The following is a 13,792-nucleotide window of genomic DNA, read 5'->3' on the forward strand; positions in this document are numbered from 1 at the left end:
GATGAGTATACAAAAAAGGCAAAATCTGAAAAACTGGAAACTTGCATGGAATTGTGAACTCAGTCCAGGAATAGAAAGCTGACTACTGAAAATGAGTGCTAGCTTCTCAAGTTGAGTACAATCTCAAAACCACTGAAAAGTTGTGAGGCTGATTCAAATCCCAGAGGCAGCAGAAATCTACCTTTGCCAAAAGTGCAAGAAATTTCCTAAGTGAAGGGGTCGATGCCATTCACTCTGTAGGTGGCCTACCTCCGTCAAAGCTGGATTTTTTGACCCTTGCTTTTGTTTTGGAGTGGTAACCACTCGTAATTAGCCTCTTTGTACCTTCAATTAATCAGAGAACATGACTACTTGTTCCCTTTGAGGGGATGAAACTTAGAACTCTCAAAGTTTGATCATAGGAGGGGAAAAGATCAGAAAAATTTAAATTCCTGGGGACTTGTGGCATATGACAGTGTAACTCATTCTTTTGCTTAGAGCAAATCACAGACTCATATGTGTAAGCTGAGACCTTGACCAATGCATGTGGAGTTGAGGCCTCTATAAAGTATAACCTATTGTTCTGTGATGTATAAATAGGGTCCTTGAAGTAAGGAGACAGATGTCCTAAGAAAGCCTCATGGTATGCAGGGATTTTTGCTGATAGCATGAGCAACCATGGGGAAACTCATGGGAAAAGCTGCAATTCCCACTCTTTTCAAATATTGATCCTGTATAGTGGCTCAGACGGTAAAGAATCTGCCTGCGGTGCAGGAGACACAAGAGATGTGGGTTCGATCCTTGGGTTGGGAAGATCCCCTGGAGAAGGACATGGCAACCCACTCTAGTATTCTTGCCTGGAAAATCCCATGCACAGAGGAACCTAGTGGGCTACAGTCCATGGGGTCACAAAGAATTCGATAGGACTTAGTGACTCAACAGCAGCAACATGATTATATTATTATTTGGGTCACATCCTGGATTATATTTGGAAACTTACTTTTCTTTTCCTCTTGCAGAAATACTATCTGTGTTTCCAGAAACCGGGAGCCTTGGGGGAAGAACAGACATCACAATTACAGGAGATTTCTTTGACAACCCTGCCCAGGTTACCATTGCAGGTAAGTTGAAATGACTGAAAAGAGTTCATACTTGAATGCTGTAGGATATTATATATCTCTTTTGGTCTGGAGAGGGTGGAAGGGAAGCAATCTTTGCCTCTTCTGACTCCTCCTGTTACCCTGTTCCACGGTCTTTGTCCTATGTTTGGTTGAGACTAGGAAAAGGAGGGGATTTTGGTCTTGCAGCTCTGCAAACATGTAACAGAATGCCCTGTTGCAGATACACTCACAAATCAGAGCAAGTTCCTTTGGTGTCCCCATCTGGGGAGGGAAGAGAAGCAAGGGCACAGCTCCTTTTCACAAAAGTATTTCTTTTAAGGGCTTCCCTGGCGGCTCAGATGGTAAAGAACCTGTCTGCACTGCAGGAGACCAGGGCTCAATCCCTGAGTTGGGAAGATCCCTTGGAGAAGGGAATGGTTACCCACTCCAGTATTCTTCCCTGAAGAATTCCATGGATAGAGAAGCCTGGTGGGCTACAGTCCATGGGGTCCCAAAGAGTGGGACATGACTGAGTGACTAACATTTTTACTTTTTTCACTTTTCACTCCTTCTAAAAGGCAACCTCATTCCCTCCTCCTTAGCCCTGTTTGTAGGAATAAGCAGGAGTGGGTGGGCATTTGTTACACCAATTCTTCTGGAATGCCCCCTGGGCAAATGCTTTTGTGAAACCTGCCTAGAACCCTTTGTTCTGCCTGATGGGATGCTCTTCTAGCTGGTGACACCAAGGATACTGGACGATGTTTTCACACTCTCCTGTCACAGTTCCCTTCCCTAGCTCGGTCATCTCCACGGAACGGCATGGCTGGCATTGCTTTCTTCCTGATCGTTCTAAGTGGCCTGTGTTCCACTGCTCTGCATTCTCTCTTTCTTGTCTCCTCCCACAACTTTCTCTCTACTCTCCACTTCCGGCCTTTTGCCCTGCAACAGGAGCCTGTCTACTTTAGTGTGGTCCTCTGGCCACATCTGTATCTCCATTGATATTGCTGCTGAGATCTGTATCTAATTTAAATTTCCCCTCAGGCATTCCGTGTGATATTAGACATGTGTCTCCCAGGAGGATTGAGTGTACCACCAGGGCCCCGAGTAAAGGTGCAAGGCTCTCTGCTCCTCAGGCAGGTAAGGAAGTCGCCTCGGTGACATTTTTTAACCACAAGGGGCAGGAAGTGGAAAGGAAGGTGTTTGAATCTGGTCTCAGCTGTTTGATTGGCTGCTCAGTGAGTCCTGCATCATGGATCAGAGCTTTACTTTCAGAGGTATTCTTAGCTTTACTCAGATGCTTGGCAACACCCGGCACTCCTAGCCCTAGGGGTTCAGTGGAAACCACGATCCAGGACGTGTAACTGACATCAAGACGTTCCCATAGTGATTGGTGGAAAAGCCTGAGCTGCCTCCTCCATGCTCTGGGTCAGCCGCACTCCAGTTCATGCTCTAAGAAGACAGAGCAACAGACTGCTTCTTCTATGCTCATAGGACGGTTAGATGAGGCAGAGAGTGGGGTGTAAAGGGGTGCATTTAAATGTTGTTTCTTTGCCCTTGTGGGCACTGTCTGTTAGTCTGAAAAGTAGAGAGGTATTGTGATGGGGCCACCAGAAACAGAGGGGGCAGGGGGGCAGGTTCCACCTGTCCTTTTTTACTATTTATTTATTTTTGGCTGGATCTTCGTTGCTGCACATGAGCTTTCTCCGTTGTAGCGCACGGGCTTCTCACTGTAGCGGCTTCTCTTGTGAAGCACAGGCTCTAGACGCATAGGCTTCAGTAGTTGTGGCACACTGGCTTAGTTGCCCCATGGCATGTGGGATCTTCTAGGACCAAGGATCGAACCCATGTATCCTGAATTGCAAGGCGGATTCTTAACCACTGGACCACCAGGAAAGTCCACCTTCTGTGTTTAAACCTCCTACCCCATGTCTACAAATTGCAAGTTGCACCAGGGAAGCACTTTTCTGGGAAGCATTAGAACAGGACCTCAGGTGTAGTTAGGGATGAAGGGTAGTTGGTGTCTGGAGTCCTACATGCCCCACAGGGGCTGACTTCACAGTTAAAGAACAGGCAGGGGAGTTTATCTCCTGAGTCTCATCGAGGGGAAAACTCTCTAAAGAAAGGCCATTCGGGTGTAAAAACTCATTCAAAGCTTAGGCTGGGCATTCTCCAGGTCCCTGATCTGTGGTCTTTACTCAGGGAAAGCTCTAATCCAAGGTAACAAATGACTATATGAAGCAAGTGATGGAGAAAATGTGAGTCTGAATTCAGGGAATAGAGAGTCTGATTCCTATCACAGCGGTTCCTGCTGGAAGCTACCAGGGTCGTGGTAGGGGAATTTCCTGAGTGCTGCTGATTTTTTTAACTTGAGGAAGTAATTTTTATTGCATTTCTAGGCTTCCTTATTACATTTAGCAGGCAAGTTTGAAGAATGTTGCTCTAAAATAAGATCAAAAGAATTTAAAGTGTACATTATAAATAAAATGTATATAGAAAACATAATGTGGCAGTTCTGGATGGTTGACAATGTCCTTTATACAATGCTTTTGGAATTTCTTTTATGGAAGAGTAATAGGGGTGGGGTGGACAGGCAGCTGTTAACATTCGATCGTTAGCTCTAGACAGGCAGATCACAGTCTCCTCCCCAGGGCCCTCCAGGCTGTCTGGTCTCAGGCTGGCGGGTGAGCTGGGGGTCTCAGGGACAGGATGAGGGCTGTGTCCTGCAGAGCTCCCGAGCCCTCACCCCAGCCTCCCACTGACCGGCGCAGGTCTTGAGTCAAGGACGGCTTCTCCCCTTATGTCTGCCTCTGCGACCTAATGGCGGCAGGGGTCTCCATGGGTTGCAGTTCATGGGATGTAGCCCTGATTTGGGCGGCCTGAGGATCCTGAGGGGCAGCTGGAGTCCTCTGTCATGGTGACTGGGTAAGGTCTGGACACCTGAGGGCACCGCCAGGTGAGAGCTGCCTCCTCAGCTGGGCTGGGCACTGGCAGGAGGACCCAAACTTGAGTGCTGGCCATACATTCCCTGGGCAGGGTAACCAGCACCTGCAGGGACCCCCCTCCTCTTAACTAGGACCTGGATCTCAGAGGGTGAAGGTTGAGCCTTCTTGGGACCTTGCCCTTTCTTGTCAGAACAGAGACTAACATTTGTTTTGATGGAGATTGGAACATTATGGCCTGACCTCAAGAACAAAAGATCTGACACCTAGAAATTTGCAGCAACTAATAACGCCCCTCCCTCACCTTCCCTATAAAAGGACTTTGCTGAAAAGCTTTCATGGAGCTTGGGTTTTTTTTAAAGTCATGAGTCACTCTTCTTGCATGGCTCTGCAGTAAACCTTTCTCTGCTCCAGGCTCCGATGTTTTGGTATTGTTTTGCCTCAGTGCGTGTCGGGCACACAGCCCTGTGTTGGGTAATAATGAGTAATAATTCATGCATTGGGTAACAGGACAAATGATCCTGTCTTGCAGCTGTTCTCAGTAGCAGGCGTGGGGCACTTGGCAGTGTTCGGTCCTTACAACTGGGATGGCGGTGCTACTGACCTCTAGTGGGTAGAGGCTGGAAGTGCTGCTAAACATCCTTCAGTGCTCTGTACAGCCCTTAAAATGCATTGCAGGCAGCACCAGGGAAGCCCCCCAACGGAGTTATTCAGCCCCAAATATCAATACTGCTGAGCCTGAGAAACCTCAAATAGTACATTAAAATATGCTGTTATTTTTCTGCTTATCCCTTATCTGTTTCCCCTTTTTAGGATTTAACAGGGAATAAAAACAGGAATTAAAAATAATAATAACAGCCCTAGCTATCCTTTCCTGAGTACTTATATTTCCGGCTCTTTGTGTATATATTTTAAGCTCCCTTAGTCTTTTTCCCTCCAGAGTTGCCAAACTGACTTTACTTCTCCCCATAGCTTTATTGAGATATAATTGCTGTGTAACTCAGCTCCCTTAGTCTTTAGAGCAGTTTCTCTGTTTACTATTGACCCCATTTTGATGCAGGAGAAAATGAAGATGTGAAGCAGTTTGCTCAAAGCTGCCCATCAAGTAAGTGGTAGAGCTGGACTCTGAACCCACCCATGGGTGATTCCAGAGCTTTTACCGTCAACCCAATTAGTAGCCAGTATCGGAGAAGGCAATGGCACCCCACTCCAGTACTCTTGCCTGGAAAATCCCATGGATGGAGGAGCCTGGTAGGCTGCAGTCCATGAGGTCGCTAAGAGTCGGGCACGACTGAGCGACTTCCCTTTCACTTTTCACTTTCAAGCATTGGAGAAGGAAATGGCAACCCACTCCAGTGTTCTTGCCTGGAGAATCCCAGGGATGGGGGAGCCTGGTGGGATACCGTCTATGGGGTTGCACAGAGTCAGACATGACTGAAGTGACTTAGCAGCATTGATAACACAAAGCAGTATATTAAAAAGCAGAGACATTACTTTGTTGACAAAGGTCTGTCTAGTCAAAGCTATGGTTTTTCCAATAGTCATGTATGGATGTGAGAGTTAGACTATAAAGAAAGCTGAGTGCCAAAGAATTGATGCTTTTGAACTGTGGTGTTGAAGAAGGCTCTTGAGAGTCCCTTGGACAGCAAGGAGATCAAACCAGTCAATCCTAAAGGAAGTCAGTCCTGAATATTCACTGGAAGGACTGATGCTGAAGCTGAAGCTCCAATACTTTGGCCACCTGATGTGAAGAACTGACTCACTGGAAAAGACCCTGATGCTGGGAAAGATTGAAGGCAGGAGGAGAAAGGGATGACAGAGGATGAGATGGTTGGATGGCATCACTGACTCAATGGACATGAGTTTGAGCAAGCTCTGGGAGTTGGTGATGGACAGGGAAGCCTGGCGTGCTGCAGTCCATGGGGTCACAAAGGGTTGGACATGACTGAGCAACTGAACTGAACTGACTGATCACACATATGTCTTTGGTCTCAGGGTTTTTTTTTTTTTTTTCAATATAAAACACAAATAAATAGATGACATTTAGAATGTTATGTAATGGCAGCCTGTCACATGATTTGCTGCATGTTCACAGACTGAGGTCAGGACTCATGAAAAATGTGAGGATTGCCAATTTTCTGGGACAAAGAGGGTTTAGGGAATAGAGTTCTCATGACATTAAAAGTGCACTGAAGTGCACTCCTGGCTTCACAAGCCTTTGTTTGCTTTTTCACATTTTTCTCTTATCTGGACACTCCCATTAAAAAGCACTTCTTTGTTTTTTATGGTCCTCTGAGAAGATGCCCCCTTACTGCTCCTTGTCAGGTGTCTCTTTCTCAGAGGCTGAATTCTTACACCTAGCAGTAGTTTCCACCTTCTAGGACATTTGTATTATCTTTTTTATTTTGGGGGGTATTCTTTCACTTTTATTTGTTAGGGTAAAGTTGCTTTACAATGTTGTGTAAGTTTCTGCTGTACACCAAAGTGAATCAGCTCTATGTATAATCTTTATAATGTCTCACATGATTACTCCATCTGGGTCTCAATTGACTCACCTTCTAAATCGTTCCTGTATCATCTTCATCCTGAATCTGTAGTCAAGAAGTTCCCCCGCTTGGGGGAGAAACCCCCTCTGATGTTTATGAGGCATACGTGTCTTATAGGCAATCGAGGGCTTCTCTTTGAAGTTGGAGATGCTTCTGAGGACTTGGACCTGACTGAAGCCACCCCTGGGTACAGTTGGCAGATCGTCCCTAATGCCAGTTCTCCATCTGGATTTTGGTCAAAGGAAGGGCAACCTTTCAGGTATGTTTGTAGGAAAAGTGGATGTCCAGATCACAAGTGAATCTACTGGCCTGGGTGAGGCTGGGAGACAGATGAGTAAGCAATGAGATTTCTGGGGGAAAATGTAAAGTATTTACTAACTCAGCAGCCACAAATTTTGATCACTGTTCTCAGCCGGTATTGGTTATGTTCATGGACCACAGGCCCTTTATGCGTACATGCTAAATTTTGATCAATGAGTAAAATACATATGTTGTACAGCTTAGTTTGAAATCTGCTTTGGGGAGGACTATTCATCAGAATATTTAGCTGGGTAGGCTTGGAAGCTTGGTAAAGAGCAGGGCAAAACTTCCTGTAGGAATGTGGTTAAGAGATAAAACCAATATCTGGATGATGCTAAAGAAAGACTCAAACAGTTGCCCTTTGCGCATATGAGGGAGCAGAGGCTGGGCAGCCAACAGCTCTGTGGGAACAATTATCCAGTGCTTTAGGTCAACCAGCTGGCTGGTGCAGAGCAGAGGTAAGCTCCTGTGGGCCTGGGGGACATTGTTTTCTACAGCAGTGACTGCATTGTGGTAAAGTTTCCCTGGTTAGTTTAGATTTGTCTTTTTGATCCCTTCAAGGATGTGGCCAGAATTTCTCATTATTTTAATGTGGGCTTAAAAATGTAGAAAATAAGAGAACTGTGGAGACATAGCATGCTCTAAGCTTGTATATAGGTGTGATGGATCTCTTCTTTCTTTGAAACTCTCCTCAGAGAGGTTGGTTATGACTCCTGTGTCTGAATTCTGTGCTAAGTCACTTTAGTCGTGTCCAACTCTTTGCGACCCTATGGACTGTAGCCTGTAAGGCTCCTCTGTCTGTGGGATTCTCCAGGCAAGAATATTGGAGTGGGTTGCCATGTCCCCCTCCAGGGGATCTTTCCCACCCAGAGATCGAACCTGTGTCTCTTACGTCTCCTGCATTTGCAGGCGGGTGAATTCTCGTCAATCTGTAACCTCTTTCAAGGATTTGACTGTTCTTATTTTGGCTGTGCAGCATAGCATGTGGGATCTTAGGTCCTCAACCAGGGATCGAACCCATGTCCCCTGCAGTGGAAGTGCAAAGTCTTAACCACTGGACCACTAGGGAAGTCTCTTGGCCATTTTAAAGGTTAATTCAGTTGTGAAAAGGAAGGCTTTGTTCTCTGTTCATTGAATTTCAGACATTGAAGGAACCAAGTAGGGAAGGAAATCTGATCAGAGTTAAGTTTCTATTGTCTTGAAAGTCTTACTAATTAGATATATAACCACCAGGATATGGTTTTAGAGTGGCAATAAATAGTGTGTGTGTGTGTTTGATGGCACCTAGTACTGTAGCTTTGTTATAGTTTCTGAGGACCATAAATAATGTTCCAAAGAAAATCTTTCAGCTATATTCAGTGTGTGTGGGGGCATCAAGGAGAGTCCCACCTCAATAGATAAAAGAACATTTTGATTATTTGGTATGACATGTAGGTTTCTCTCTGCCATTTCAAGGAGCCCCAAACCAGAGAACAACTCTTTCTATTCTTTCTGGCATTCGTTTCTGTAAAATACAAAAATTTAAAATAAAACATTGGAATATTTATTAATATGATAATGATGGAACTTTAGTTATTTTCAAAGCTATTCTCAGAAAATATTCTCTGTATTCTTCATATGTAGATCAAATCAGAGAAAACTCTGATTGAAGATCTCTATTTCTAATAATGAGAATGATACTTACTATTGATTGAATGCTAACCATGTGCCAGACCCTGTACTGGCCATGTTTGGTAAGTGATCTCAGCTAAGCCCCCAGGTGACCTTATGCCGTGGCTACAGCATCTTTTCCCAAAGTTGATGCAAACTGCCTGGGGAGTCGTGCCAGTTCAAAGTGACTGGCTGAGATACTGAGCCAGGCAGGCATCACAGGAAGAGATGCCTCCAGAGGGCTCTGGCCAGTCACAGGCATAAGAGTCAAGTGTTTCCTCCTCATTAACATAAAGACAAACAAAATCTAAAGGCACCATTGTTGGGTCAATGATACTGGGCTTGGCTGCCCTCACTTCTTTCTCTGTGTTCCTCTGCTTTCCAGAGCACGGCTCAGTGGGTTCTTTGTGGCCCCAGAGACAAATAATTACACTTTCTGGATCCAGGCTGACAACCAGGCTTCTCTGTATTTCAGTTGGTCGGAGGACCTGAGGACCAAGGTATTCATCACCTTCTTGTTTTCCTTCTTCTTGTCCCCAGTCCCTCACTCATGAAAAAAAACACACCAAAAAAACCCAGTAAGTCAAAATGAAGGCTTTCATGGTCTATGGATAGTTGTAACACTCTGTTAAGCAACCAGAGACTTTAATTTTTTTTGGTGCGTGCATGTGTGTGTATGGGTTTTTTAAAATTAGAAATGTTAAAAAGTTGAGATATAATCTACATGATTTTACTTTTTGAAACAGAGCTTGCTGGTCATTATGCTACATACCTTGTTTCTAAACTTCACAGCATCTTGTGAGCTATGTCTCTTTATCTCCATTTTCCAGATGAGGACAATGAGGCTTAGAAGGCTTGTATGACCAATCCAGGGCCACTGGGGTGATAAAGAGGCATATTAAGAATTCAAATCCAGATTTGTCTGACTCAGAATTTGTTTTTACCACTGATTCTGGGTGTGGATGTAGCTAGTGTTATGCAGGAATTTTCTGGCCAGTTTTGAAGGATAAAATAAGTGTTTTAGCAAACAACCAAAATTACTTAATGCCATTGTCAAAGAAACACAGTATTTTCTCTCAAATAATGAATATGCTTCTATGAAATTACTTTGCTAGTTGGGTGGAGAAGCATCATAGATTTTGATGTGGTCAAGTCATTTAGGTTTCTCAAAGGGTGTCATATGATTTTACCCACAGCATCATGTAAAGTTAGGGTTTCTGGTTGGCTCTTCCAGGTTTACACATGGCCCATCCATCTCATCTGAATACTATGTGATTTAGACAGAGAGAGAGAGAGAGAGAGAGAGAGAGAGAGAGATGACTGGAGAGGCATGCATAGACTAGTTTTAGAAAGTTCAGGCTAACTTGTTGGAAAAGGCAGAACAGCCCCCAAGTCCCTTGTTAGTAGCTGTCTAGATGCTTTTTGCTTGAGAAAGAGAGGCCCAGAAGCTTCACAGTATCGGTCCTGATGTGTTTACTGGGGTGCAGGTGAAAATGGCCTCTATCAGGGTGGGCACTGCCGGCTGGTTTGACTCCTGGGAGCAGAATGGGAGTGACAAGACCCAGCAACAGAAGACCCCCAAGCTGGAGCTGCTTGGGGGAGCCAGGTACTACCTGGAAGCAGAGCATCGAGGGACAGCCCCCAGCAGTGGGGTGAGAATTGGTGTCCAGATCCACAACACCTGGCTGAATCCTGATGTGGTCAGCACATACCTCCGGGAGAAGCATCAGATCCGAGCTTGGGCCCAGAGACTTCCAGAAATCCAGGTCTGCCTGTGTTTTTTGTCCCATGGGGTTAGATTCAGGGGCTGAACTCTGCAAGGAATTTAGTGCTGGCTGGCTGGGAGCCAGGAGACTTGAGCCATAATGATAACTCTCCTACAAAAGAGATTGGACATCCATCCAATACAGTTGAGAGGATTTTTTTTAAAAGGAGTCTTACTATTGTGACGCCCTGATTCATGGACTTAGTTTTGGGTACCAAAGTCCTGGTAAATCTTCCTTTGGAAACGTATTCCTCAGAGAGGAAATAAGGTCCTCCTAACACTCACACCCATGTCTGCATGCCTGTGAGTGTATACATGTGTGATTTCACAGCTTTTTGACCCATTTAGGTCCTATTTCCTGGTGTACTGTCTATAGCAAGTCAGGGAAGTATGTCTTACGTTCCTAGATTGTCTTTTTGGCTCAATGAACACATATTCTTTAATTCTGTCTCTCTTGACTTTATAGATGCTGACTGTGTCTGGCATAGGGAACTTCTTCCTTACCTGGGACAACGTTTCTAGTCAGCCAATCCCGGCAAATGCCACAGCCTATCAGGTGGGCATTTTATTCACATAAGGAGAAGTGGGGGAACTAGAGGTAGTCTTTACGTCCATGGCATGAGCTCCTGGTCATTTTTCTTATTAATAGATTCAAACAGCCATTGAGGAGTTACTTGCAGTCAAATGCAAACTGGAACCCCTTTCAGCGAACATCTTACTCTGGCTGGGATTTGAACAAGGTATGATTCCTGGTTTGACAAATTCCGACCCTCTTCTTCACCCTTATCTTCTCTCTCTCTCTTTTAATGTAAACGGGGAACAATCTTCATTTCATCTCCAAGGTGACTCTGTTCATTCCATTGGAAACTGGATTTGGACACAGTGTTTAAGAGAGAGGCTGCATGTTTGGGAGGGAGCTGCTTGGTGTGGGAATCAGAGAAAGAAAGGACATCCCTTCCATGCTGTCAGGGGAGCAGAGAGTTGGAAACGAAGGATGCTGATGACTTAGGCTCAGGAGCTGCATCTCATGCCACAGGTGGGAAAGAGCAACCGATACAGGAGAGACAGCAGAACAGTGCAAATCTTGTTTAACTCAAATCACATCTCAAAGGAATTCTTGCATAATGCAGTAGTCTGAACTGTGCATAGTAACTTGTGTCAGTCGTGTCTGACTCTTTGCGACCCTATGAACTGAAGCCCGCCAGGCTCCTCTGTCTGTGTGATTCTCCAGCCAAGAATACTGGAGTGGGTTGCAGTTTCCTATGCCAGGGGATCTTCCCGACCGACCGATTGAACCAAGTCTCTTATGTCTTCTGCATTGGCAGATGGGTTCTTTACCACGTGGGAAGCCGAAGACGGTAGTCTAACATATTCCAAAAATGTGAGGATATGTTTTAGAAATCGTAAGGTGAACTAAGTTGCAGTCAACACGCCTTACCTCTTTGCTTCTCAATATTTTTTTTGTGTGTGTGGTACACATAGAAAATGATAATAGATTTTTAATGCTCTGGAGCAGACATAATGTATTTCTCATAGGTGGAGCCTTCGAGCTGGAGGGTGCTGGCCACCCCGAGCCCTGCCCAGCTTGCCCAAGGGCTAAGAGGCCGATGTCATGGAGAACCCATAACCCATTCCCTGCAGACATGTTTTGGAGCTCTGTTTGATAATTACTCCTGTCTTCCTATTTTATCTGAACTTCATCCAGGGTTAGAAGGTTCCACCTCTGATGGGCACCTCACCAGTGGGACAGAGCCCTTCTGCGGGAGGTTCAGTCTCCATCAGCCTCGACACCTTGCCCTGACACCTCCAGCTGCTCAGAAAGTCTACCGGCTAGATCAGTACACACACGTAAGTAGCAGCCATGGTGTTTGCAGGCCAGGTGGGTAGGGAGGGGTTGAAATTGTTCTCTGGGGTGGACAGTGGAGAAACAGAAGCACAAGGGAGTGGTTACCATGACTCACAAGCTGTTTCAGGCTGAGGTGCTAGGTTTTGGGTGTGAATGGACACCTTGGGTCCTCCATTAGCTAGTTGCTGCATAGAAATGCCTTTGTAATAACTGAGACCTATGGAAGCTTCTGGGCTTTCTAGGTGGCTTAGTGGTAAAGAATCCACCTGCCAGTTCAGGAGACGTGGATTTGATCCCTGAGTTGGGAAGATCCCTTGGAGGAGGAAATGGAAGCCCGCTCCAGTATTCTTGCCTGGAGAGTCCCATGGACAGAGGAGCCTGGAGGGCTATAGTCCATGGAGTTGCAAAGAGTTGGAGTTGGATTAATGACAAAACAACAACAATGATGACATGGAAGTTTCCATATGCTTCAGTGTTTTCTTTGGTCTCCAGGTATGAGAGCAGACTCTCCACTCAGAATCTCTGGTTTTGAATTCTGACTCTATACCCTGCATGCCCTCTGTGTTTTATCTTAGTTTACTCATCTGAGAAATGGGTGATAACAGGTCTGCCTCTCAAGCTATGGAGGAAGAGTATATGAGGTAATCCAGTAAAGTGCTTGGGCAGTGGCTAGGACTTGTTTAAAGCTAGTTATTATTTATTATTTATTTATTATTATTATTTATTTATTATTAATTATTATTATTTATTATAATAACTAGCTTTAAACAAGTCCTAGCCACTGCCCAAGCACTTTACTGGATTACCTCATATACTCTTCCTCCATAGCTTGAGAGGCAGACCTGTTATTATAGTTACTGTTATTATTGATGGATGGACTGACACATTCCTCCAGTACCTCATATCCTTTGCGTCAATAGCTCTGCTCTTTGGGAACCAGTGTGAACCTTCCTGGGATAACTGAGCTCACGGCAGTGGTTTCAAGTCCTTTCTGAGTTAAAAAAGAGTGGGAGCTGGGACTAAACGGTTCAGGAAAGGGCAACACCCAACTTCCAGCCTTTCTTCTATAGCACAGGCACCCAGCAGATGGTGGTGGGGATTTAGCCCACACTAGAGGCCTTGAAATATGGAATGAGGCAGGGCAAAGACTAATAGAGTTTTGCCAAGAAAATGCACTGGTCATAACAAACAGCCTCTTCCAACAACACAAGAGAAGACTCTATACATGGACATCACCAGATGGTCAACACCGAAATCAGATTGATTATATTCTTTGCAGCCAGAGATGGAGAAGCTCTATACAGTCAACAAAAACAAGACCAGGAGCTGACTGTGGCTCAGATCATGAACTCCTTATTGCCAAATTCAGACTGAAATTGAAGAAAGTAGGGAAAACCACTAGACCATTCAGGTATGACCTAAATCAAATCCCTTATGATTATACAGTGGAAGTGAGAAATAGATTTAAGGGACTAGATCTGATAGATAGAGTGCCTGATGAACTATGGACTGAGGTTCATGATGTTGTACAGGAGACAGGGATCAAGACCATCCCCATGGAAAAGAAATGCAAAAAAGCAAAATGGCTGTCTGGGGAGGCCTTACAAATAGCTGTGAAAAGAAGAGAAGTGAAAAGCAAAGGAGAAAAGGAAAGATATAAGCATCTG

General features: G+C 44.9%; 1 protein-coding gene across 4 annotated transcripts in view; it reads left to right on the forward strand.

Moving 5' to 3' along the window:
* Positions 1-13,792, forward strand: part of PKHD1 (PKHD1 ciliary IPT domain containing fibrocystin/polyductin) — a 445,850-nt gene that overhangs the window by 24,351 nt on the left and 407,707 nt on the right. For all 4 annotated transcript variants that reach the window (XM_044929073.2, XM_044929075.2, XM_044929078.2 and 1 more), the window contains exons 12-19: positions 999-1,100; positions 2,121-2,216; positions 6,682-6,823; positions 8,900-9,014; positions 10,002-10,280; positions 10,746-10,835; positions 10,929-11,019; positions 11,985-12,127. In XM_044929073.2, coding sequence (XP_044785008.2) covers positions 999-1,100; positions 2,121-2,216; positions 6,682-6,823; positions 8,900-9,014; positions 10,002-10,280; positions 10,746-10,835; positions 10,929-11,019; positions 11,985-12,127 — 1,058 coding nt within the window. The remainder of the gene's footprint in view (positions 1-998; positions 1,101-2,120; positions 2,217-6,681; positions 6,824-8,899; positions 9,015-10,001; positions 10,281-10,745; positions 10,836-10,928; positions 11,020-11,984; positions 12,128-13,792) is intronic.

Source organism: Bubalus bubalis, chromosome 2 (assembly GCF_019923935.1).
Source record: "Bubalus bubalis isolate 160015118507 breed Murrah chromosome 2, NDDB_SH_1, whole genome shotgun sequence".
Taxonomy (NCBI): domain Eukaryota; kingdom Metazoa; phylum Chordata; class Mammalia; order Artiodactyla; family Bovidae; genus Bubalus; species Bubalus bubalis.